Raw genomic sequence first — 26,247 nt, forward strand, 5'->3', positions numbered from 1 at the left:
TTATTCATCTCAGTGATTACGAACCCCCAGGGATGGGTCTAGCAGACCCGGCTGAAGGCTGCTCTTTGCCATCCATCATACTTTCCCCAGGTGTTAGCACAGTCTCTTCACTCCTCCATGCTTTCCCAGTCCTGGTGCTCATCACTTCCCCTTTGGCCAGTCATGTCTGACTCTTTGGCACCCCATTTGGGGTTTTCTTAGCAAAGACCCCAGAGCAGTTCACCATTTCCTTCTCCGGCTCATTTTACAAATGAGGAAACTGAGGCAAACAGGGTGAAGTGGCTTGCCCAGAGTCACACAGCTAGGAAGTTCAATAAGCATTACTATGTGCAAGATACTGGAGATTTTTTTTTTAAATCTAATCCTGTGATTTTATCAGGGTAGGGTATTCCTGGTATGGAAGACCCTTCCACCAATGCATAGCAATAGCCCTTCTGCTATATAGAATCTGTAGTCTTTGAGGCTGCAGCTGGGGGACTTTGTGGATAGAACATTGAACCTGGAGTCAGGAAGTCTTGAATTCAAAACCAACCTCAGACTCTACCACATGACTTTGGGCAAGTCACATAACCTCAGCTTGCCTTAGACCACTGGAGAAGGAAATGGCAAACCACTCCAGTATCTTTGCCAAGAAAACTCCGCGGGGTCAAGAAGAGTTGGACGGGACTAAACAACAAAAGCCTGGGAGGCTGATTCAGTGCCTGTTCAGGGGCACGTGGCTGGTAGGTGTGAAGAGGCAGAACTAAAAACCAAAGAATCTCTTTCTTTGAGAAGCACACTTTTTTTTTTAGATTTTATTTTTATTGTCATGCAAAACACACTTCCCTATTGGTCATTGCTGTAAGAGCAAAGTCATACATAACCGAGACCCCAAAACAAAACCATAAATACACAATGTGAAAGACGACCCCAACAGTTCTCTCTGGAGGTGGGTAGTCTTCCCCATCGTGTCTTTCAGGATTGTCCCAGATCAGCACCTTGCTGAGAGGAGCCAAGATTTCACAGCTAATCATCACCCAATATTGCTGTTACTGTGCATGATATTCTCCCAGTTCAGTTTATTCTGCTCTGCATCAGTTCCTGCAAATCTTTCCAGCTTTTCCTGAAATCATCCTGCTTATCATTTCTTATAGCCCAATAGTATTCCATCACCAACAGGCATCCCAATTGGTTCAGCCATTCCCCAATGGATGGGCATCCCTTTTGCCACCACAAAAAAGAGCTGCCATGAATATTTTTGTACCAGTCGGTCCTTTGCCCCTTTTTATTCTCTCTTTGGGATACAGACCTGTAAGTGGTGTTACAGGAGCAAAGGGTAGGTACAGTTTATTATTTTTTTACTTTGGGTATAATTCCAAATTGCCCTCCAGAATGGTTGGATCAGTTCACAACTCTACCCACAATGCATTAGCCGCCCAATTCTGCCACATTCCTGAGGAGCACATATTCTCAGGGGACGAGGAGAGCACCAGTACCAGGGCAGAGAGGGATGGAGGCAAAGGAGAGAGGATGCTCTGCTGTCCCCTGAGATGGGGCTGGCAAGTCTTCCCTTAGCCCGAGGAGATGGATGGAGGCAAAGGAGAGAGGATGCTCTGCTGTCCCCTGAGATGGGGCTGGCAAGTCTTCCCTTAGCCCGAGGAGATGGATGGAGGCAAAGGAGAGAGGATGCTCTGCTGTCCCCTGAGATGGGGCTGGCAAGTCTTCCCTTAGCCCGAGGAGATGGATGGAGGCAAAGGAGAGAGGATGCTCTGCTGTCCCCTGAGATGGGGCTGGCAAGTCTTCCCTTAGCCCGAGGAGATGGATGGAGGCAAAGGAGAGAGGATGCTCTGCTGTCCCCTGAGATGGGGCTGGCAAGTCTTCCCTTAGCCCGAGGAGATGGATGGAGGCAAAGGAGAGAGGATGCTCTGCTGTCCCCTGAGATGGGGCTGGCAAGTCTTCCCTTAGCCCGAGGAGATGGATGGAGGCAAAGGAGAGAGGATGCTCTGCTGTCCCCTGAGATGGGGCTGGCAAGTCTTCCCTTAGCCTGGGGAGATGGATGGAGGCAAAGGAGAGAGGATGCTCTGCTGTCCCCTGAGATGGGGCTGGCAAGTCTTCCCTTAGCCCGAGGAGATGGATGGAGGCAAAGGAGAGAGGATGCTCTGCTGTCCCCTGAGATGGGGCTGGCAAGTCTTCCCTTAGCCCGAGGAGATGGATGGAGGCAAAGGAGAGAGGATGCTCTGCTGTCCCCTGAGCTGCACCTGGTAGGGAAGGAGGATTCTGAGTCTCCAGCTGCCCATGTTATCCTCTAGGGAACTTGAAGCAAGAGGGGGCAGCCAGCCTGAGATTCTTCCAATGATTCTTAGCTGAGGTGGGAGCCCTGCCCTGAGACAGGAGGTCCTGGGTTCAAATGTAGCCTCACACTTCTTAGCTGTATGGCTCTGAGCAAGTCACTTATAACCCCCACTGCCTAGCCCTTATCACTCTTCCGCCTTGGACCAGTACACAGGGCTGACGCTAAGACAAGGTGAGGGTTTTAAAAAGGCTCGCAGTTGGGAGGAAAGTGCACCTGATGACCGGCCCTGGCCCCTGGAGCTAGGCTGGGTCATTGGCCAGCAGGGGAGCCCCTTCGGAGACCTGTGAATCCTCCATGGATACCGGCACCGCACCGGGAGAGCGAAAATCCCGCCCGGACAGTGGAGCTGAGCACCGGCTGGCTTCGGCTGTCTGCTCCAAGGTCGGGAACGGTGGGAGTGGGGGAGAGAGAGAGGGGGCGGACTAGAGGCTAAGTGGTTTGTCCGGGGTCTTGGAGCTCCAGCGTCCCTCTTCGTCCACGGAACGATGGGTGGAGAGGAGAGGAGGCTGCCCGCAGTGCGTCGGGGATCCGGGAGTATGTTTGGCTGGGGCCCGGGAAGGAGGGGGGTCGGGGTAGGTAGGGAGCCGAGGAGCGGCCCCGCCCCTGCCCCCTCCCCCCCCCCCCGGCCCGTTCCCAGGCCGCCCCTTCCCAGCCCTCCCCCGTGTGCACAGCCCCACACTCACGCCCGGACTACTCGGGGGCCGGGCGGCCGGGCGGCAGCCCCGGGACCAGATGAATGGGGGGGCGAGTGACCCTGGCAGGGCCTTTTGTTCCCGCCCAGGCAGGAGCGGGGGCACAGAGCCGTTCACACGCCATCACAGGGCATCCTGCTGGGCACGCTGGGGAAGGGGCACTGCAGCTGGTCATGGGACTTGGCCGGGGGGATCGCTGCCGGCTCAATAGCCCGGCCCAGCAGGGTCTGGCTGGGGCTGGGGGGGGAGGGGACTCCTCGTCCCTCAGCCCCCCGCCTGGGCATTGGAAGTGGCTCCCGGCCCCTCCCCCAGCCCGCCCTTGCCCCCGCAGGTACCTGACTTCCAGGCTGCTTCCCTTTGGGTCTGGCCGTGGGAATCCCCGGAACTTAGTGCCCTGCTCCGAGCGGGGAGGGGGCTGAAGGAAGGGGCGATGCTGGCACAGGAGGAGGGTTTGCAGCCCCCTCAGGCTCCTGACTGGGCGGAGCAGCCCGGCTTTAGAGCCAGAAGGGACCTGAAAGGGCTCTCCAGCCCAAGGCGAGCCTCTCCTACACAGGCATAAACTGAGGCTGGGGAAGAGTGAATGACCCGACCAGGCTCCAGTAAGCCTTTCCCTCCAGCTGTCAGTGCCCAGGAGAATCATGAATTTATCCCTAAGGGACCTTATTGATATTCATTCCTTTCAGCCATGTCTGACTCTCCTGTGACTCTATTTGGGGTTTTCTTGGCAAAGATACTGGATCAGTTTGTCATTTCCTTCTCCAGCTCATTTTACAGTTGAGGAAATTGAGGCAAACAAGGTGGCATGACTTGGCCTGGATCTCCCAGCTAGTCAGGTCTGAAGCCAGATTTGAACTCAAGAAGAGCTTTCCTGACTCTAGACTGTGCTCTATCCACTGGAGCACCTTAGAGGACATCTAAGCCCTAGAATCCTACCAAACTCTCAATTTTATAGAAAAAGAAACCAAGGCCATTGTGGACTTGCCTAAACCCCCAAAGATGGCAAATGGAGGAACCCCTGAATCCTGGCTTATTGCCTCTGGGATGGGAGCAAGTCACCCAAACCTCTCTGAGCCTCCATTCCCTCATCTGTAAAGTGGGAGGTTTGGACTAGTCAAATGCTAGTCTGTAATCCCATTACTACACATCCTTCTCATCATCCTAACAATAACTGATGTTTCTGTGGAAATGAACAGTGTGCCCAGTTCTTTTGTGATCTCATTTAAGCCAGACTTCTTTCTATTGCACTTTGCCCATCCCATCCCATGGGATTTGGACCAGGACAGCACCTTAGAGAGCCTCCAGCCTTGCCCCTTTATTTTATAGGTGGAGAGAAAACAACCCTAAACCTTTGTGAAACAACTGGTCGTTGGTCCCCTAGGTGGGTAAAGCCTAAACTCAAAACTGGGCATGATTCCCAATCCGGGTCCCTTTCCACAGTGCTTCTGGAGAGTCCATTATTTCTGCCCTCTATAATCTTCTGTTCAGGCTATTTCATTCCCAGATTAAGGCAAATTCTCCAACCCAATATGAAGAGTAAAGTTGTAGGAGTAGAAATGGGGGAGCAACCATGACTCCATCCCTCCATTTGCTACCCCTTTCCTAGGAAGTCAAACCCCACATCTCCTGGCTAAAGGATGAGGAAGGCAGTTAGCTACTCTGAGCTTGTTTTGTTTTTTTTTAATTGAGTGCTTACAGACATGTTGACTAAGGCCCTGAGGGGGGATCAGATCTAGATCTGAAAAGGAACAAGCATTTATTGTTGTTCAGTCTTGTCCAACTCTTGGTGACCCCATTTGGAGTTTTCTTGGCAAAGATCCTGGAGTAGTTTATCATTTCCTTCTCCAGCTCATTGTACAGATGAGGAAACTGAGGCCAACAAGGTGAAGTGGCTTGCCCAGGTCACATAGCTAGTCTGGGCCATAGCTGAACTCAGCTCTTCCTGACCCTAGACCTGGTGCTCTAACCACTGTATCACCTAACTGCCCTACAAAATAGGTGAGGCATTTTACAAATCTCATTTGATTAGGTGACTTGTCCAAGCTACTAGGGGTAGTGATGGCCTGAGGCATTTGAGGATTTGAATTCATGTCCTCTGATTCCAGAGCTATCTGCATTCTGCTCTGTCATATGGAGGTCTCCTGGAAAGGGACTTTTCAGAAATTACCAGACTTGAAGACATCAGCCATGACAGCTTGAATTGTGACTGGTAGAAGTTAAATCTCATAAAAAAGATGCTTTGTTTTAATATTTCAGTATCTCAATATTTTAGTATTCAATTCAATAGTTCAATATAAATGACTTCCGTTGTTATTTCATGTGTTTTCTTTTTCTATGCATTTAAAAATATTCTGAAAAGGGGTCCATAGACTACCATAGGAGTCCATGTCATACACAAAAATGTTAAGAACCCCTTCTCTATAGAGTAAGGGGGAAAGAGGGCTAGATTTGGACTCAGGAGAAATATAGACTTCATTCTTGGTTCTAATACTTATTGCTTGGCTCAATTGTTCCCCCTCTCAGCCTCAGTTTCCTCATCTGTAAAATGGAGGTAATAATACACCAGACCTCACAGAAGTGTTATGAGGTCATTCCTTTGCCAACATTAATTAGAGTATAGACATGTAAATGCTTGTTATTACTCCCCCAGGCCAGGCATCATTGTCCATGGGTACCCCTAGACTGGCCTTCTGGTTTGTGGTTGGTGAGAGTGCCTTGTTGGGGTAGGGACTGAACTCTATGCTATGAGCTCTTTCTTGACCCTTCGCTGTCTTCTCCTCTCTCTCCCCAGGCCTGGCCAGCAGCCCTGAATGTGCGTGTGGCCGAAGCCACTTCACATGTGCGGTGAGCGCCTTGGGAGAGTGCACCTGTATCCCAGCTCAGTGGCAATGTGATGGTGACAATGACTGCGGGGACCACAGCGATGAGGATGGCTGTAGTAAGAGCCTCTCTGGGGATGGGAGCTGGGAAGGGGAGGGAGTCACAATGGGAATGACAGAGACCATTCAATCAAGGAACCACCCAGCCCCTGCATTCTGCTCTGGATGCACTGATACAGAACAAAAGACTCCTGCCCTTGGGGAGCTTACCTTCTATCGGGTACCACCCATCCAAAACCCTTCTGTCCATACACATGCATGATCACATGCAAAATCAATACAAAATAAATTACAAGGCAGTTTTTACATGAGTGCTACACTACAGGGACTGGAAAAGGCTGCCTGTCAAAGATGGTTCTTGAGCTAAGTTTTGAGGGAGACTGGGGATTGGGATATTCACTGGTCCAAAAGGAGAGCATTCCCAGCATAGGAGAAGAGTGTGGACATGGCATATATGGAAGGTGGACACTTTGACCATACCCTCTGGTTTATGAAGAGCAAAGGAGGAAGGGTGCCATCTTGAAAAAACCTGAAATGGGCAGAGACAGAAGGGCTTTAAGTAAGGACCGAGCAGGATGGAGGCTGACTTTGGGATGGGGCTTTGAGCCTTCTGATAGGACATATTTCAGATCCCAAGAGATGGCCATTTGGGCTCCAGGATTCCCCAGCAAGCGAATTAATTGTCTGTTCTCAATTTACTTGTAGAGTCAGAATCTTAGAACACCAGTGTTTGCTTTCAATATTATTTTATTTTTTCCCAATTATATGTAAAAACAATTTTTAACATTTGTTTTGTAAAATTTCAAGTTTCAAATTCTCTTTGCTTCTCCCTCCCCTCCCTGCTTCCTGATGCGATAAGCAATTTGATCTAGGTTCTACATGTGTGATCATGCAAAACATATTTCCATATTGGTCAGATTGTGGAAGAAGTCACGTATCCCCCCCCCCAAAAAAAAAAAACCCACAAAAAAGAAAGTGAAAAATAGTAGGCTTTGATCTGCATTCAGATGCCGTCAGTTCTTTCTCCAACAGGGTGTTTGTTGTCCCAACCTAACTTATCCAGTATGCCATTAGGGCCACCTTGGCCCAATCCTCTTTAGTCTGATTCCGCAAGCATTTATTAAGGACTTTAAATGCCTGGCATTGCACTAGATTCTTGGGAGATAAAAGAAACAGTTACCGCCCTCAGGGAGTTTATATTCTCCCCAGGGCAGGAATACTAACTTATATATGAAACATATTTTTGTATCCATTACTCTGCAACTAAAGATAAAATGTAAAGGAGATCATTTGTGTGTCTGTAACATACAAGGCCTCCTTAGCTTTGAATGAATGAAAATGCATTTGTTAGGCTCTTACTGTATGCCAGGCACTTTATAAAAACATCATTTGATCTCAGAGCAACCCTGTGAGGTAGGTACTATTATTATCCCCATTTTACAGATGAGAAAACTAAGGCAGACAGGTTGAGTGACCTGACCAGAGCCACACAGTCAGTATCTAAGATTGGATTTGAACCCAGGTCTACCTGATTCTGACCCAGTGCTCAATCCACTGCCCCGCCAGCTATGAATCCCTTGCTCTTCTCCAAGACCAGCCCACCTCATTTGTCAGTCATATGAGTCTTGGATCATATCTTTTATGTCACTTGTTTCTTCCTAGGAATGTGGTTTAATGGAAAAAGACCTGGGTTTGGAGTCAGCTGACCTGGGTTCAAATCTTACTTTGCTACTTCTGTAGCTTTGTGACTTTGGACATGTCACTTAGCTGTGAGGGAACTTAGTGACTCAGTGGCTAGAAAATCCAGCCAGGAAACGGAAAGTCTTTGGTTCAAATCTGTCTTCAGACACTTCCTAGCTGTGTGACCCTGGGCAGGTCACTTGACCCCAAATGCCTAACCCTTATTGCTCTTCTGCCTTGGAACCAATACTTAGTACTGATTCTAAAAAGAAAGTAAAAGTTTTGGCTTTTTTTTATAAGTTACTTAGCCTCCTTGGGCCTCAGTTTCCTCATCCTTAAAATGATGAACTAGATGACTTCTGAGTTCTTTTCCTTTAAAAAAAAAAGTAACTTATTTTAATTTACTTTTTGTTAATTAATTTAACTTTGTTTTATTAATTTGTCATTATAAATGGTTAATGCACAAGTACTAATTTTCTCTTGGGTGAAAAATCTCTCAAAACCATCTATGCATGGTTAGAGCAAAACAAGGTCCCACATTGGTCACGTCCAACCCATTCTGCGTGTTGATTCCGCTCACCTCTCTAAGGTACTTGCATCCTGGTGGTGACTGGATTGCCCAGAGTATCTGAGCTCCTTCCCTACTCTCCATCCAGGATCCTACCATTTAGGTTCACATTAGGGCTCTTCCAGCTGCTCTAAGGGTGACCCTGGGCATTTCTCTTGGCCTCACTTACCTCATCTGTAAAATGGGTTGTTAGACCATCTAACTTCCAAGTCTATTGCACTGGGGAGCTGTCATCTGTACATTATAGCAGAGGAGCCTTCAAGAGTCACCTGAGATTAGGAGATATTAAGTGATTTTTTTTTTAAAGCCCTTACCTTCTGTCTTAGAATCAATACTGGATATTGGTTCTAAAGCAGAAGAGCGGTAAGGGCGAGGCAATGGGGGTTAAGTGACTTGTCCAGGGTCACACAGCTAGGTAGTGTCTGAGGCTAGATTTGAACCCAGGACCTCCCATCTCTGGGCCTGACTCTCAATCCACTGAGCCACCCAGCTGCCCTTGACATGAAGTGATTTTGCACATGGCATGTGATCCTATTCAGAACCCTACAAGAGCTGAGAGGAGGGTGTCTTCTAATACTAGCCCTCATTTTCTAGAAACTGAGGCCAAGGGGGTGGTGGTGGTAGAGAAACTTCTTAGGAATTCCTGGATTGCCGCATGTGAGAAAAAGGCACACTGATCTAGGAAGTTATTTCTTGTTCAGTGGCTCCAATCTTCCTGATCCCATTTGGGGTTTTGTTGGCAAAGATAGCAAAACAATTAGCCATTTCCTTTTCTGACTTATTTTACAGAGAAGGAAACGGAGGCAAGCAGGGCAAAATGACTTGTCCAAGATCACACAATTACTAAGTATCTGAGGTCAGATTTGAACTTAGGAAATGGAGTCTTCCCGATTCCATGTCCTGAGCTCCATACACAAATGGTGCCACCTACTGGTCCCCTGGGAAGTATAGAACAGATATGGACTATCTGAATGTTCTAAAAACTGAAAAGGGCTACTTACCTCGATTTTCTCTCCCAGTTGTCCCAGATGTCCCAGCCCAAATTCTGTCCTATTAAAATCATCGTTGGTCTTTGGTGAAGTGCCTACAGTTTCAGAAAAAGAAAACAGGTTGAATCTGCCCTGGCTAGCAAACTCGATGCAGATTCTTCTTTTTTTGTTTCATCTTTATTTTATTTTAATAACAAATTTCCACATAAGTTTTCCCAAGTTTTATGATTCATATTATCTCCCTCCCCCATCTTGGAGCTGGCAAGCAATTCGATCTGGGTTATGCCTGTATTATCACACAAAACCCATTTTCATAGTATTCATTTTTGTAAATGAATATTTTTTAAAACCCAACCCCAAATCTCGATGCTGATTCTTTGTTGTTGTTGTTGTTGTTGAGTCATTTTTCAGTTATATCTGAATCTTCATGAATCCATTTCTTGGCAAAGATACTGGAGAGGTTTGCTATTTCCTTCTCCAACTTATATTACAGATAAGGAAACTGAAGTAAATAGGACTAAGTGACTTGCCCAAGTTTATACCCTTAGTAAGTGCCTAAGGCCAGATTTGAACTGGAAATGAATAGGAAATGAACAGGAAAATGAATCTTCCTGACTCCATGCTCAGCATTCTATCCACTGTGCTACCTAGCTGCTCAAGGTATGAAGTTTAGGCAGTTTCAAAACTGATTTATCTAAATAAATTATTGATGCAAAAATGGGAAATAGACAAAAGAACAAATATTGATACAAGAGCATTGTAATTTCTTTACTGATTCTTTTTAAGAATTAAAAATTATTTTTTTCTTGATACCGATTCTTTTTTTTTAACATTATTTTATTTGGTCATTTCCAAACATTATTCATTGGAAACAAAGATCATTTTCTTTTCTTCCCTCCCCCCCCCCCCCCACCTCTCCCATAGCCAACGCGCGATTTCACTGGGTATCACATGTGTTCTTGATTCAAACCCATTTCCATGTTGTTGGTCTTGGTACCAATTCTTGACAAAACTCTAGAGCCAACTCTCAAACAGAGTTTGAAAGCACAGAAAAGAGTGTCCAGCAGGAAAGTGTCAGAGACAGGATTTGAACCTGTTCCTAACTCCAAGGCCAGCTTCCTGTCAACGTACATATACACAGGCAGCTAGAATGATGCCAGACCTGGAATTGGCCAGACCTGAGATCAAGTTCTTCCCTCAGACCTCTGCTATTTGTATGAGCCCGAGGTCCTTTGCCTCAATTTCCTCATCTGTAAAATGGGGATAATAATGGCATTTCTCCTGCCAATGCTCATTAGGAGCACCAAAAGAGGTCTGGGGTCCAGGGAGGTCCAGATAAAGCATGTACTTTGGTGCTCTAGAAATGCTTTCTATCATTATTTATTTATTATTCTTCCTATTATTGGCACTTATTTATTTCTTCTATGATTGGAATTCTTCCCTTTAAATGGGGAGAAGACTAGCTGGTGGAAATGAAAGTTCCCCGAGTGCCTAGTTAGTACATACACCCAGCAGGCTCGCCCGCCATGTTCTTTGAGGGTTGGATCAATGTTCCTGACTCCACTTCAGTTCTTTCAGGCCAGGAGTGAGTTCCTGAGAGCCCCTTGGTGACTCCTTTTCATGAGTGACCAGAAGTAGGAATTAGCAGGGTTGAGCAAATGGGCTGGGGGCTACAGTCTGTGACCGTTTCCCCAAGTGAAGTTAATTGGCCCCTGATGGGGTTTGAACCCTCCATCTTGGCCTCATTAACACCCATTCTGTCCAGTGGAGCTAAGAGACCTGGGCAAGTTACTTGTCAATATCAGAGGTGTATATTTCCAAGGGGGTAAGGGTGGGGAGCGGAAGTGTGGAGGGGGAAGGGAGACATTTCCTTCCCTTTTTTTTCTTTCTCTTGTTCCCTCTAGATTTCCTTAAGTTTTTTTTCCCTTTTTAACCCCTTACCTTCCGTCTCAGAATCAATACTAAGTATTGGTTTCAAGGCAGAAGAGTGATAAGGGCTAGACAGTGGAGGTTAAGTGACTTGCCCAGGGTCACTCAGCTAGAAAATTTCCAAATTTCCTTTCAGGTTTTTCAACAGGTTTCAACTGCCCTAACCCATATTGAATTGCTTGTCAGCACCAGGAGTGGGGAGGGAAGAAGGGAGGGAGACAATATGAGTCATATAACTTTGGAAAACTTATGTGGAAATTCATTATTTAAAAAAATAAAAATAAAACATCACGGTTTTAACTGCCCTGTAAAGATTTCTTAAAAAATAAAACCCACCTGATATTAAAAAAAAAAAAAGAATCAGACAGCTAGAATTGGAAGGACCACAGAGGCAATATAGTCTTACCGCCATGTTTTACAGATGGGGAAACTGAGGTCCAGGGAGATTAAATGATTTTCCCAAAGTTATATGTGTATTAAAGGTAAAATTTGAACCCCAGTCTCCTGACTCTAAAGCTAGTACTTATTCTATTCTATCACATCACATCTTACCATATAGTAATAATTTTTATTATTATATTATTTAAATTATAATCTTTCTGAAAATGTAAACATTTTACCAATTGCATATAATAATTGTAATTATTATAATCATAACACTTTTGGAGGGTGGATCTGATTTCATTGATATAGGGAATTGCCAGAAAAAACCTTTATATATATTTATATAAATTTTTCACCCAGATAGCCTGGGTCACTAAGTGATTGAGATGAGTTTGTGATCTCAAAACCAGTATGTATTGGAGGGGAATTTGAACCCAGGCCTTCCATACTCTAAGACTGGCCTTCTACCCACTCCATCATCCCGCCTCCCAAATAATACCTTAACGTTGCCAAATGATTTCCTCACAGCCAATCTTTGGGGTAGTTGGTGGGTCTAGGATTTTTTTTTTGGGGGGGGGCTTCAGGGAAGTATTGAGGCTTGACCTATGATACCATCCCCGTATAAAAGTTAGCTCCACCTCTGCTGACTAGCAACTCTCCCATAGCTTAGAGTCTTAGAGAGTTTTGTGGGAACCTGAGAGGCAGAATTTGTCTAGGGTCAATCAGCCAGTATGTGTCTGGAGTGAGATTCGAACTCACATCTTCTTGATTTTAAGGTGTTTCTATCCATTAAGCTATATTCCAAGTGTTATTATGCCCATTATACAGATACGGAAGCTCAGCCCTTCAGCTTTTGGTCACATGGCTAGTAACTTTTTTTTAAAATCTGTTTTGGTAACAACTCAAAAACAGAAGGGCAAGAGCTAGGCAAAAGGAGTTAAGTGACTTGCTCAGGGTCACACAGCTCATATTTTTTTGGGGGAGGTATGTGTCTATGTGTTGTTTTTTGTTTGTTTTTTTTGCTTAAATCTTTGCTTTCTGCCTCAGTTACAACTCAAAGACAGAAGAGCAAGGGCTAGGCAAATGGAGTTAAATGACTTGTCCAGGATCACACATCTAATAAATACTTTTTTTGTATTTTTTTGCTTAAACCCTTACTTTCTATCTTGATTATAACTCTAAGACAGAAGGGCAAAATCTAGGCAACTAGGGTTAAGTGACTTGCCCAGGGTCACATAGCCAGGAAGTTTCTGAATCCAGATTCGAACCCAGGCCTTCCTGACTCCAAACCTGGTGCTCCATCCACTGGACCACCTCCCTCCTCCTCATAGCTAGGAAATGTTGGAGGTTGGCTTCAAACCCAGTTTCTCCGGCTCTGCATTGAACATCGTCTGGAGCAGGGGAAGGGAGGGACAGGCCTGGGCCCCAGCAAGGATGCTGCCTTCACGCGTGCTTTCTTTCCCTGGGCCCAGTGCTTCCTACCTGTTCCCCTCTGGACTTTCACTGCGACAACGGCAAATGCATCCGGCGTTCGTGGGTGTGCGATGGGGACAACGACTGCGAGGATGACTCGGACGAGCAGGACTGCCGTAAGTGCCATCTGGGGCTCCCCGAGCTTTCCCTTCTGCCTCCTGGGCCTTTGGCTGGGCTGGCGAGCATCCCGGGGTGAAACGAGGGGCCACCATTGAGGCCTGGCTCCAGGGGGGCCCCCCAGACCCAGAGCCGTGGGACTTCTCTGGGTCTTGTGTCCGCAGCCCCCCGAGAGTGCGAGGAGGACGAGTTCCCCTGCCAGAATGGCTACTGCATCCGCAGCCTGTGGCACTGCGACGGAGACAACGATTGTGGGGACAACAGTGACGAGCAGTGCGGTGAGTGTTTGGAGCCAGCTCTGCCACGGCGGTGACCCTGGACGAGTCACTGAGCTTGCTCCGGCCTTGCTTTCCTCAGCGGTGAAACGCAGGGGCTCTTTTCAGCTCTGAGGCCCAGGGGGTTTGATCCGGGCCCCAAAGAAGACGAATAAAATATTTATTAATAAATAAACACGTGCTAAGAACTGCGCTAAGCGCTGGAGAGGAGAAAATGCACTTCCTTTCTTCCCTGGAAAGATGGCGGGGTCTGTGGGTGTAGAATAGCGTCTGTGTGGCCAGACTCGCTCTTAGGGGGTTACCCTTTTTCTGCTCCAAGGGAAGGCTTTGGGGAGAGAGTGTGGGAGACATAAAAATGGACTGTGACATAAAAAAAGCCTAAATAAAACTTTCATTTTATAATTAATAAGTAAATCCAATGGAAGTCAAGGAAAAGAATGGCCTGTGACATAAAAAAAAAGCCTAAATGAAACATTCATTTTATAATTAATAAGTAAATCCAATGAAAGTCAAGGAAAAGAGTGGGAGAATAGCCGAGAAACTGAGAATAGCAGTTATCCCAGGAGATCCTTAAGACTATTCATTTTTCCATTCAATAGACATTTTATGCCCCTACTATGTGTAATACTGTCCACCATAACTGGAAAACAAGCCAAATAAAGGGCAGGAGGGCTAGACGGAGTTATGAAGGTGCCCCGAGGCCTAGAGTGAGGAATGGAGATTTGGGGTCTGTTGTCTTTCTGGTGGAGTTCACGCCAGGATTTCAGGGGTCTGAGGAGTCCCAGGCCGCCAGGGAGAGTGGGTCTGGGACTCTGGGAGGGGATGGGACCCCCTTCCCCACCCCCCACCCTGAGATCGACCACCTAGTCTCTCCCCAGACATGCGTAAATGCTCCGAGAAGGAATTCCGCTGTAGTGATGGCAGCTGCATTGCAGAACATTGGTACTGTGACGGCGACACGGACTGTAAAGATGGCTCCGACGAAGAGAGCTGCCGTGAGTGTCTCTGAGACCAAGATGGGCTGTGGGTCAGGGAGGAGGAGGCATTCCCCAGAGGTCATCAAACAAAAACTCCTCTATCCATGGAACTTTCGAGTTTGCAAAGCACTTTCTTTTTTATTTATTTCTTTTTAAAATTTATTTGCAAAGTACTTTTTTATTTTTATTAATTTTTACAAATTTTATTCGCAAAGCATTTTCTTATTTTAATTTATTTTTAAATTTTATTTGCAAAACACTTACATTTTTATTAATTTTTAAAAATTTTATTCACAAAGCACTTTCTTATTTTAAATTTATTTGCAAAGCACTTTCTTTTTTATTCATTTATTTTTAAATTTTATTTGCAAAGTACTTTTTATTTTTATTAATTTTTAAAAATTTTATTCACAAAGCATTTTCTTATTTTAATTTATTTTTAAATTTTATTTGCAAAACACTTTTACATTTTTATTAACTTTAAAAAATTTTATTCACAAAGCACTTTCTTATTTTTAAATGTATTTGCAAAGCACTTTCTTTTTTATTTTTAAATTTTATTTGCAAAGTACTTTTTAATTTTTATTAATTTTTACAAATTTTATTTGCAAAATATTTTCTTATTTTAATTTATTTTTTAAGTTTATTTGCAAAAGACTTTTAAATTTTTAAAAAATTTATTTACAAAGCACTTTCTTATTTTAAAATTTTATTTGCGAAGCATTTTCTTATTTTAATTTATTTTAAAATTTTATTTGCAAAACACTTACATTTTTATTAATTTTAAAAAATTTTATTCACAAGGCACTTTCTTTTTTATTTATTTATTTTTAAATTTTATTTGCAAAGTACTTTTTATTTTTATTAATTTTTAAAAATTTTATTCGCAAAGCATTTTCTTATTTTAATTTATTTTTAAATTTTATTTGTAAGACACTTTTATATTTTTATTAACTTTTAAAAATTTTATTCACAAAGCACTTTCTTATTTTTAAATGTATTTGCAAAGCACTTTCTTTTTTATTTTTAAATTTTATTTGCAAAGTACTTTCTTATTTTAATTTATTTTTAAAGTTTATTTGCAAAAGACTTTTAAATTTTTAAAAATTTTATTTACAAAGCACTTTCTTATTTTAAAATTTTATTTGCAAAGCACTTTCTTATTTATTTGTAAATTTTATTTGTGAAGCACTTTCTTATTTTTTGCATTTGATGGGGGAATGCAGTCTGTACATTGATAAGAGAATGTATGTATATAGAAAGATCTGTAGATGTTTGTATATATATATATGTGTGTGTGTGTATGTTTATAGAACAGCTAGGTAGCTCAGGGGATACAACACTGAGCCTAGAGTCAAAAAGACGTGGGTTCAAATGCAGCCTCAGAGGGTGCAGCTATAGGTGACTCAGTGGATAGCAAGCCAGAAACCTAGAGATGGGTTCAAATGTGACCTCAGACTCTTCCTTGCTGTGCAATCCTGGGTGAGTCACATGACCCTATTTGCCTAGCCCTTCTTGCTTTTCTGCTTTGGAACCAATATACAATATTGATTCTAAGATGGAAGATAAAAGTTTTTTTAAAAGTCAGCCTCAGACACTTCTAGCTGTGTGACCCTGGGCAAGTCACGTAACCCTGTTGGCCTCAGTTTCCTCATCTGTAGAATAAGCTGGAGAAGGGAATAGAAAGTCACTTCAGGTTCTCTTCTAAGAAAACTCCAAATGAGGTCTCAAAGGGTTAGAAACAACTGAAAGGACTGAACAATAAAAATATGTGGGTGTATAAATATATATGTAGATCTATATCTCTCTAGATAGATTAATAGATATAGGTAGATATGCTTACATATCTATTTCTTTCTCTATATACATGTCTACACTTTGTCTAAGGTCAACCAGTCTGTATAAATAAATATGTATATATACAGAAATATATTTCTTTTCATTATATATTATGTTTATATATTTATATATTACATAGTGATATATTTATATATTATGTAATATTATGCATTACATAAATATATTTACATATAATTATATATGTATATATGATAAAATATATGCATTTTGCATATATGTATAATTATACCTTCATATATATAAATTATTCATGGAGAGAGCATTAGCAATTAAGTGGGTCAAGAAAGGCTTCCCTCTGGACTTTGCCCATGAACCAATCACTGAAAGAACCTTGGGATTCCAAGAAGTGGGAATAAGGAGTGAGTGCATTCCAGGCACAAAGGCCAACTTGTACAAAGTACATGGAAAGACGTCAATCACCGAGTATGTATTAACGTGCTATAGATACAAGTACCAAACAAAAGGCAATCCTTGACCTCAAAGGGCTTATGTTCTACGAGGGAAAGATATGTTCCCAGCTGAATTAATAGAAGATAGATACAAAATAAACAGAGGGATTTGGGGGTGGAAGGCACAAATAGTTAGAGGAATCAGGAAAAGTTTTCTTGGAGGAGCCATGAATGGCCTTAGAGCCTGGAATACCAAGGCCTAAGCCTGCTCCCCCTTGTCCATCCCATCAGCCTCAGCTGTTCCTGCACCCCCGTGCAGCCTCGAGGAATTCCAGTGTGCCTATGGCCGATGCATCCTGGACATCTACCACTGTGATGGGGATGATGACTGTGGGGACTGGTCCGACGAGTCTGACTGCTGTGAGTGCCCTTTGGCGGGAGGCAAGGGTGTTGGAGAGTTTCTGGGATGACTAGGTGAAAAATGATGAGTGGAGCAAGACGATCCTGGGGAGGGGGCTCTGAATTCCAGGCTACTTTCTTCCTGGTTCATATTCATTCATTCATTCACTCAATAAATCCTACTCTGGGTAGGAGGTCCTGTGGAGAGTCAGGGGTCAGGAGATCAGCTTTCTAGACGTGTGGCCGGGATCTCTCAGGACAGGAGGACTGGACACAGCCACTAATTAGGGGGGCTTCCACCTCTGCTGTAATGTGACAGACCTCTGAGCCCCCTCAGACTTGTTTCTTCATCTATAAAAGGAAGAGGTCAGACAAGGTAGCTTCTGAGGACCCGTCCATCTGGAGATGACTGACCTCTGAGCTAGGGAGTAACTCGTAATCTTCCGTCCTTTTTCTTGTTCAACCCCTGCCTAGCCTCCCACCAGCCATGCCGATCGGGGGAGTTCATGTGTGACAGTGGCCTCTGCATCAATGCTGGCTGGCGCTGCGATGGGGATGCTGACTGTGATGACCAGTCTGATGAACGCAATTGCAGTGAGTGGAGAATGGGCCTGGAGGGACGGTGGGCATTAGGGGAGAAGGCTGGGGAGGTGCTGGGTCCAGTGGGAAGGAACTGGTGGCCACCCTGGCTGAGCTCTGGGCTGGGGCTGCTGGGGTTGTGGGGAAGGTGGGGAGGGGAATAGAATGGGTTTCAGGCTTCTCTAGAGCTGCCCCCATGACCAAGGCCTTCCCTCCTGTCTTCTTCAGCCACCTCCATGTGCACGGCGGAACAATTCCGCTGTAAGTCTGGCCGTTGTGTAAGGTTGTCTTGGCGTTGTGATGGGGAGGATGACTGTTCAGACAACAGTGATGAGGAGAACTGTGAAAATACAGGTGAGGCCCCTCAGCCCTGCCTCTGACCCCTGAATGAGCGCCCCGTGAAATGGGCACGGTAGAGCAAAGGGGATAATTTTCTATCCACCTCAAGACAGAAGTGTGCCCTAGCCATACTCTTGGTTTAGCTTTACCTGGCCTTGGTGGAACCACTGCCCAAAGAGCAGAGAATGTGAGGCCAAAGGATCATAGATTTAGAATTGGAAGGGAGCTCAGAGGATGTCTTGTCGAATCGCTCATTTGACAGGTAAGGAAACTGAGGCCCAAGGAAGTTAAGTGATGCTCAAGTTAAATTAATGCACAAGGCCATGTAGGTAGTGTCAGGGTAAAATTTGAATCCAGAACCTCTAAGTCCAAAGCCAACCATAGTAGTGCTGAGCATTATTTTCTGTTAAGATATTTATTTAATATCTAGGCCTGATGGGGGAGGGACATGTGATTTTAGATGGTTGGTTGTTTCCTTCTAAACCAGGACCTTTCCCCTCTTGCCCCTCTTGTCTTGAGTTCCTTGTCATTCTACTCTCTTAAATCAGTGTCATTCCTCACAAAAAGCCTGGAGATTCAGTCTTACCAGATCCATACCTTGCTCTGGAACCCTGCAGCCCTCCTCAATTCATCCAAAATCTGGCTCAACCAGATCTCCCCTTTGAAAATGAGAGGTTCCCATCCTTTCCACTTGTCTCCTCTGTTGCCCTAGCCCCTCTCCTGACCCATATTGCTCCCCCTTTCCTCAGGAAGTCCCCAGTGTGCCTCAGATCAATTCTTATGTGGGAATGGGCGCTGTATCGGCCAGAGAAAGTTATGTAATGGTGTCAATGACTGTGGAGACAGCAGTGATGAGAGTCCCCAGCAAAATTGCCGTGAGTGTTCCCTGGGGTGGAACTTTGTAGGGTTTGAGGTGTTTTTTGAGTTTTAAGTGACTGTGGGAGTAGTTAAACCAGCTTTTCCAAGAGTCCCTAAAAGAGTCCCAGAAAGAGGAAGTGATGTAGGATCATTGCTTTAGAGCTGGAAGGGTCTTTGAAGGGTATGTCTTCCAATAGCTCCATTTTCCAGATGACATTGAAGGGAAATGCCTTGCCCAAGATCCCAAAGGTACTAAATAATTCTACCCAGAGGTAGGATTCAAACTGAGATTCTCTGGTTCTAAATCCAGTGTTTACTTGCCCTAGGTCCCACAAATAGTAAGTAGGTAGATGAGTCAGAGTTTGAACTCCAAATCCAGCACCCTTCCTATTACACCTGTCCAGCAGTACTACAATTCCCACCTAGCTCCCAGGACTAAGAGGGAACCCTTTCTTGGGGATCTCCCTACTGTGGGAGAAGCTCTCCATGGTCCAGGTGGAGTGCCAAGCTGCCTCTCCTTAGGGAGCATGTCCAGTTCAGCTCCCATTTCTGACTTGACTGGCGCAGGGCCTCGGACGGGTCAGGAGAACTGCAACGTCAACAATGGTGGTTGTGCCCAGAAGTGCCAGATGGTGCGGGGAGCAGTGCAGTGTACCTGTCACACTGGCTACAGACTCATGGAGGATGGGCGTTCATGCCAGGGTGAGGCAGGACCCTCGGGAGGGAGAAGGTTTGGTAGATTTTAGAGAGTGATGAATGGGTCTAGACTCTGTGACTTGGCCTGAAAGTGGATGTCTAGCAAGGTGAATATTTGGGAAATCAATGAATTAGGGTGGGTGTCAGGCACAAGGGGAGTCCCCTGATCCATGCCTTTTCCCCTTATAGATGTGAATGAGTGTGAGGAGGAGGGCTATTGTAGCCAGGGATGTACTAACAGTGACGGAGCCTTCCAGTGTTGGTGTGAGGCTGGCTATGAACTTCGACCTGATCGGCGAAGCTGCAAGGCTTTAGGTAAGGGGAGACAGGGATGGAGCTTGTGGGCAAGGGAGGGTTAAACCTTCCTGAGGAGTACCTGTCACCCTCTGGGCCCTGCTGGGTGATTTAACCTCCTCTACCATCTTTCAGTCTAGTGAGCTTTTGTTAAGAACCTACTGGATGCCAGAACCCTTACATTATGCTGGGGTACAAAGACAAAAATGCAGTAGAGTCTGCCCCCAGGGGACTGTACCAGTTGTTACAAGTGACTTGGCCAAAGCTACACAGATTAATGGCTGCAGAGATAGGATTGAAACTCAGGTCCTCTGACTCCAGATATTGTCGAGGTAATCAGTCCTTTATAGAGTCTAACTGAAATGTAGAGCAGCTTCTCTTTTAATGGGTGAGAATCTAAGAAAAGTGCTTCCAAGGTGGCTTCCCTTGCCCCTGTCTATCCTACCTTGGAGCTGCAAACAGAGGCTTTGTGCTCATTCCCATCTAATGTGTCTAGAGGGCTGAAGAGGGCCTGTGAGCCAAGAGGCAAACCTAGAGCCTGGGCTTGGGCCCTGTCTCTCTGCTATGTCCCAGGGCCAGAGCCTGTGCTGCTCTTCGCCAATCGGATTGACATCCGGCAGGTGCTGCCGCACCGATCTGAGTATACACTGTTACTCAACAACCTGGAGAACGCCATTGCCCTTGACTTCCACCACCGGCGGGAACTTGTCTTCTGGTCAGATGTCACCCTGGATCGCATCCTTCGAGCCAATCTCAATGGCAGCAATGTAGAGGAGGTGGTGTCTACGGGCCTGGAGAGTCCAGGTAAGGAGAGGAGAGCCCAGGCATAGTTAGCCAAGGAGAGAACTGTGGACCTGGAAGCCAAGATTTCACCTAGAACTTGATTGGCCAGAAGAGAAAAATGGGAAAAACCAACCTGGGGAGGGTTTGGGAACGTGGGCTAGATCCTCTCCTCAAGTGCCCTCTCCCTCTCTGTACCCCATCAGGGGGGTTGGCTGTCGACTGGCTCCATGACAAGTTGTACTGGACAGACTCTGGCACCTCAAGGATTGAGGTGGCCAACCTGGATGGTGCCCATCGGAAGGTGTTGCTGTGGCAGAACCTGGAGAAGCCCCGGGCCATTGCCTTGCACCCCATGGAAGGGTGAGTGAGAACCTCAGTCCTTGGGTTTATGCCAACCCCCTAGCCCCTCCATACAGAAGCTTCACAAAAAGGCAGGGGGACCCATCTTCCTAGATGAGGGGTTCCCATCTAATGGCCTTGGAGGATTGATGTCGGCTTGTGAGCCAAGAACCAAGAGTTGAGTTAGCTCATGAGCTGTCATTCCCAGTTCGGCCTGGCAAAGATAGAGCCTGGTGAAAGGACTCCTGAAACAGTAACTCTTCTATACTCTAATCCATGAGAAGAGCCCGTGAGCCTTCTTATTTTTATTTTTTCCCCATAGTATTTTATTTATTTATTTTTTTGAATATTTTTCCATGGTTCCATGATTCATGTTTTCTCCTTCCCCTCTCCCTTCCCCCCTCCCAGAAGCAATTCCACTGGTTTATACATGTCTTATCACTCAAAACCTATTTCTATATTATGCATATTCCCTTGAGCCTCCTTGTTGCAGCGGAGAAAAGACTGGATTTGGATTTGGGGTAGCTAGGGAGCACTGTGGATAGAGTACCAGGCTCGGAGTCAGGAGGACCTGGTTCGAATCTGGCCTCAGACACTTCCCAGCTCTATAATCCTGGGAAAATCACTTAACCCCTTTTGCTTAGTCCTTGCCACTCTTCCGTTTTAGAACTGATGCTAAGATAGAAGGTAAAGGTTAAAAAAAAAACAGAAAAGACAAGCCTGGACTTTCCACCTTAAATTCTGTCTGACTGAGCAAGTCACTGAACTCCTCCTCTTGGTCAAAAGATAATAATAGTACCTGCAATATCAATGGGTTAGACTGATAGAATATTAATTTGGAGCTAGAAAGAACCTTGGAGGTGATCCTGTCTAATCCAATCATTTGCTATTCAAGGAAGCTGAAGCCCCGAAAGGTTAAGTTACTTCTTTGTTTGTTTGTTTGTTTGTTTCCCCATAGTTACAAGATTCAGGTTGTCGCCCTCTCCTCTCCCCTCCCCAGTCTTGGAGCTGACAAGTAGTTCCACTGGGTTATGCATGTATTATCATTCAATATCTATTTCCCTATTATTCATTTGAAGTTGTTATTTGTGCAAGTTTGTGTGTCTAGTAAATTCTGAGATAGGATTCAACCCAGGCCTTCCTGACTCTTCTATGCCCTCTACCAAAGGTGTCAAAAGCATCATTCCAAATCAGATTAAAATGTAATTAGGAGGGGTTTGGGTGGCTCAGAGGATTGAGAGCCAGGCCTAGAGACTAGGTTCAAATCTGGCCTCAGACACTTCCTAGCTGTGTGACCCTGGGCATGTCACTTAACCCCCATTGCCTAACCCTTACCAGGCTTCTGCCTTGGAACCAATACACAGTATTGACTCCAAGATGGAAAGTGAGGATTAAAAAAAATAAAATGAAATAAAAATAAAATATGATAAAACATTGATAATGTTAATTTGTGGTTTTCTAAATCAATCTGTGACTTGCAGGGACCCTTGTGTATGGTTTAGTGGTCCTTGTTGCTATCTGAGCTTGAAGCTTCCATCCTGCATCACCCTGTAAAGGTCAGATGAGATAAAATCACTCAACAAACCTTATAGCAAAATGTAAATGTGAACTAGTTTAATTGTTATTATTGTTGCAGTCACTAGGAAGGAATAAATACTGGACTCATATTTTCACTAGTATAGATGCCCGAAGTGAGGAAACTTCCCCTACCAACGCAGGCTGGCACTTTTTGTGCAAGTTACAGTCTCAGTGAATTTCTCCCCAGAGCACTAAATAATGAAATGACTTGCCCAGGTTCATTCCTAGAGCCAGTATGTGTAAGAGGCAGGACTTGAATTCATATTTTCCCAACTCCAAACTCTATTATCCCATGAGAACTTCCATTCTGCTCTTACTACCAGTACTCTTTGACTATTGGCAAATATCCCATGGGCATTGAGTGAGATGTTGATCGAATAAATGTGGTCCTTATTCATGATTCTATCCATTCGCCCTGGGACATGGGCACAGACTCTACCCACATCTCAAATGCCTTTCTTCCCTTCCTAGTACCATTTATTGGACAGACTGGGGCAATACTCCTCGAATTGAGGCTTCCAGCATGGATGGTTCAGGTCGGCGCATCATTGCTGACACTCACCTTTTTTGGCCCAATGGGCTCACAATTGACTATGCCGGACACCGAATGTACTGGGTGGATGCTAAGCACCATGTCATTGAACGAGCTGACCTCGATGGAAGTAATCGCAAAGCTGTCATTAGCCAGGGTGAGGCCTTCCACTCTCTTCCTCTCATCTACTTCCCTGGATTCCAGTTCCATAATATCAGAAAATTAGAGCTAGAAGGGATTCTGGAGATCATTGAGCACTTCACATTTTACAAGTGAGGAAATTAAGGCCTGGCGATGGTAAAATGATGTGTCCAGGGCCACACATATAGTATGGATCCAATTCAAAATTTGAATCCAGGACTTCCTGAGTCAAAGTCAGTCATTGGATCAATAGCATTTATTAACTGCTCATCAGGGGTATGTTAAAGCCAATTCATACTGGAACCGATTGTTAAATTGCCTCCTTCCTTCCTTCCTTCCTTCTTCCTTCCTTCCTTCCTTCCTTCCTTCCTTCCTTCCTTCCTTCCTTCCTTCCTTCCTTCCTCCTTTCTTCCTTTCTTTCTTTCTTTCTTTCTTTCTTTCTTTCTTTCTTTCTTTCTTTCTTTCTTTCTTTCTTTCTTTCTTTCTTTCTTTCTTTCTTTCTTTCTTTCTTTCTTTCTTTCTTTCTTTCTTTCTTTCTTTCTTTCTTTCTTTCTTCCTACCTCCCTTCCTCCCTTTCTTTCTTCCTTCCTTTCTTTCTTTCTTTCTTTCTTTCTTTCTTTCTTTCTTTCTTTCTTTCTTTCTTTCTTCTTTTCTTTCTTTCTTTCTCTTTCTTTCTTCCTTTCTTTCTTTCTTTCTCTCTCTCTCTCTCTCTCTCTCTCTCTCTCTCTCTCTCTCTCTCTCTCTCTCTCTCTCTCTCTCTCTCTCCCTCTCTCCCTTCCTACCTCCCTCCCTTCCTCCCTTCCTGGGAATCTTGGCAAAGAGCAGAAAGTCTCATTCTTTTTGCTGGAGGGGCCCACTAGAATTAATGGTGTTGAGTCCAGGAGTGAGGGCTGACTAGGGTTCTGGGCTGAGAGCATTCTGGGCCTTTTCCCAGGCCTCCCACACCCCTTTGCCATCACGGTGTTCGAGGACAGCCTATACTGGACAGATTGGCACACCAAAAGCATCAACAGCGCCAACAAATTTACCGGAAAGAACCAGGAGATCATCCGGAATAAACTGCATTTCCCCATGGACATCCACACCCTGCACCCCCAGCGGCAGCCAGCAGGTAGGCCGCCCACCCAGCCAGCCCCTCGGTACCCGTCTTTGGCCTCTGCCACCCCCTGCCACCCCACCTCCCTTTCTCCTGGTCCCAGGTGGGTGAGACCCAGAGGCCGGGCACAGGCGAGGTGGCTGCCCCCTCTGCTGGTGGCTGCAGGGAGCACAGCTCTGAGCTCTCCCCCTGCCTCTGCTCTTACTGGGGTCCTCTCACCCTGGGGTATTTGAGCAGGGAGAAACCGCTGCGGGAACAACAATGGAGGCTGCACCCACCTGTGCCTGCCCAGCGGCCAGAATTACACTTGTGCCTGCCCCACCGGCTTCCGAAAGACCAGCAGCCACAGCTGTGCCCAGAGTAAGTGTTTGGGGACTCTGGGGCAGCCCGGCTTTTTGTTTTCTTCTTACCGTCAGCTCTTTGTGGGCAGGGACAGCATCTGGCCCCTTTTTGTATCCGTGGGCCTTGGCCTAGGGCCTGGCACATAGCAGGTGCCCAATAAATATCTACTGGTTGGTCGTGTGCTTTTGGGAGGGGGAGAGTCTGGGCACAGTTCTTTCCAGGACTCCACGCTCCGGTGGAGTGTCTTGGCTAGGGGCACCCCGGTGTACCCAGCCGAGGCTTGCCTTAGACCGTGAGGCTGTATACAGGGCCCTGCTGCTCCATCTACACCCTGGTCATAATGGGCTCCATTCTGGGAAGGTGGATTTAGGGGACTCCCCTTAGGGCAGGAATTGTTTACCTTTTCTGAGTCCGCCAGCAATCTGCCAAAGTCTGTGAAGTTTCTTCTTAGGATCAGGATTTGGGTTTTGTTTTTTTCGTTTTATCTTTATTTTATTTTAATACTAAATGTCCACAAAATTAATAACAAATTGACACAGAAACAAAAATAAGTTTTCCAAACTTATACAATTCTTGTTGTCTCCTTCCCCCTCCTGCAACTGACAAGCAACTCAATCAGGGTTGTACGTGTATTATCACTCAAACATTTCTGGGATCATGTTTTTAAATTAATAAAATAAAATAGGATTATAGGAATCCAATTAGGTGGAGTCTAGTTTTAAAATATTTTGAAAAAAACCCCATAACCAAATAAAAATTTAAAAAATAAAATAAAAATTACACAAATAGTAAAAAAAAAAACAACCCATAATTGTTTTACATGATCACACGTGTAAAATCTGTATCTGATTGGTTACCCTCACAGAGAGGGGGGGAAAGGAAGGAGGGAGAGAATTCTGGACTCAAAATTTAAAAAAGAGAAAAAAAAGACCCCCCTATCATTAGATCCTAGACCCATGTCAGGAACTGATGCTTTAGCGGGAGGGAGGAACAAATCGGTTCATTTCAGCCAATATTTTTAAATTGCCTACTATGTATCAGGCATTAGGGATACAGAAAGAAAAATGAATCGTTCCTGCCCTCAGGGAGATTGTTTTCTGTTGTCAAAAATATCATCCAGATTTTCCTCTCCGTGTGTGTTTATTTTAATGCCTTGCCTTCTGTCTTCGAATCAATACTGTATATTGCTTCCAAGGCAGAAGAGCGGTGAGAGTGAGGCAATGAGGATTAAGTGGCTTGCCCAGGGTCACACAGCTAGGGATTATCTGCCACCTCGCTGCCCTTGCAGTGTGTAGTTTTCCTCTCTCTCCTCTGGGAAAGGTTATCTTTAAGCCTCCCTAGATCTTGAAAAGAAAGCCCATGCCATAGAAATCATCCCAAGGATAGACACATCCTGGGACGAGTTGGAGGGATGAAAGGGAGGCCAGGGAATAAGCAAAGGAGCCAGCACACAAGCAGGGAAAATTGGGGGGAAAGATCTGGAGACAAAACAGCCCCAGAGACCCCTGGAAAAGACAGGAAGGGCCAGAGGGAAAAGGGGAGAAACCAAGGAGGCTAAAGCTCCAGCCGGGGGCAAGTCACAGGGTTACATAGAGAAGGAGAACAAAACTAATGGCCCTCTGGTCACTTTACAGTTGATGCCACTGAGGTGGAGAAGTTAAGTCACATGCCCAGAATCCTAGATAGTTGGTGGTAGATCCTGGATCAGAACCCAGGTCCTTCAGGCTCCA

General features: G+C 45.2%; 1 protein-coding gene across 5 annotated transcripts in view; it reads left to right on the plus strand.

Annotated features, from left to right (window-relative positions):
- LRP4 (LDL receptor related protein 4) overlaps positions 1-26,247 on the plus strand; it is a 71,661-nt gene that overhangs the window by 15,076 nt on the left and 30,338 nt on the right. For 3 of the 5 annotated variants that reach the window (XM_016423504.2, XM_007497398.2, XM_007497400.2), the window contains exons 2-16: positions 5,813-5,959; positions 12,923-13,039; positions 13,205-13,318; positions 14,194-14,310; positions 16,833-16,961; positions 17,415-17,534; positions 17,748-17,873; positions 18,608-18,733; positions 19,284-19,418; positions 19,602-19,727; positions 20,280-20,510; positions 20,693-20,849; positions 22,878-23,095; positions 24,014-24,190; positions 24,410-24,535. In XM_016423504.2, coding sequence (XP_016278990.1) covers positions 5,813-5,959; positions 12,923-13,039; positions 13,205-13,318; positions 14,194-14,310; positions 16,833-16,961; positions 17,415-17,534; positions 17,748-17,873; positions 18,608-18,733; positions 19,284-19,418; positions 19,602-19,727; positions 20,280-20,510; positions 20,693-20,849; positions 22,878-23,095; positions 24,014-24,190; positions 24,410-24,535 — 2,166 coding nt within the window. Of the gene's footprint in view, positions 1-381; positions 2,714-5,812; positions 5,960-12,922; positions 13,040-13,204; positions 13,319-14,193; positions 14,311-16,832; positions 16,962-17,414; positions 17,535-17,747; positions 17,874-18,607; positions 18,734-19,283; positions 19,419-19,601; positions 19,728-20,279; positions 20,511-20,692; positions 20,850-22,877; positions 23,096-24,013; positions 24,191-24,409; positions 24,536-26,247 lie in introns of those variants that run through there. The other 2 variants (XM_056801851.1, XM_007497399.2) reach the window with 2 other exon arrangements.

The sequence above is a fragment of the Monodelphis domestica genome, chromosome 6 (assembly GCF_027887165.1).
Source record: "Monodelphis domestica isolate mMonDom1 chromosome 6, mMonDom1.pri, whole genome shotgun sequence".
Lineage (NCBI taxonomy): Eukaryota > Metazoa > Chordata > Mammalia > Didelphimorphia > Didelphidae > Monodelphis > Monodelphis domestica.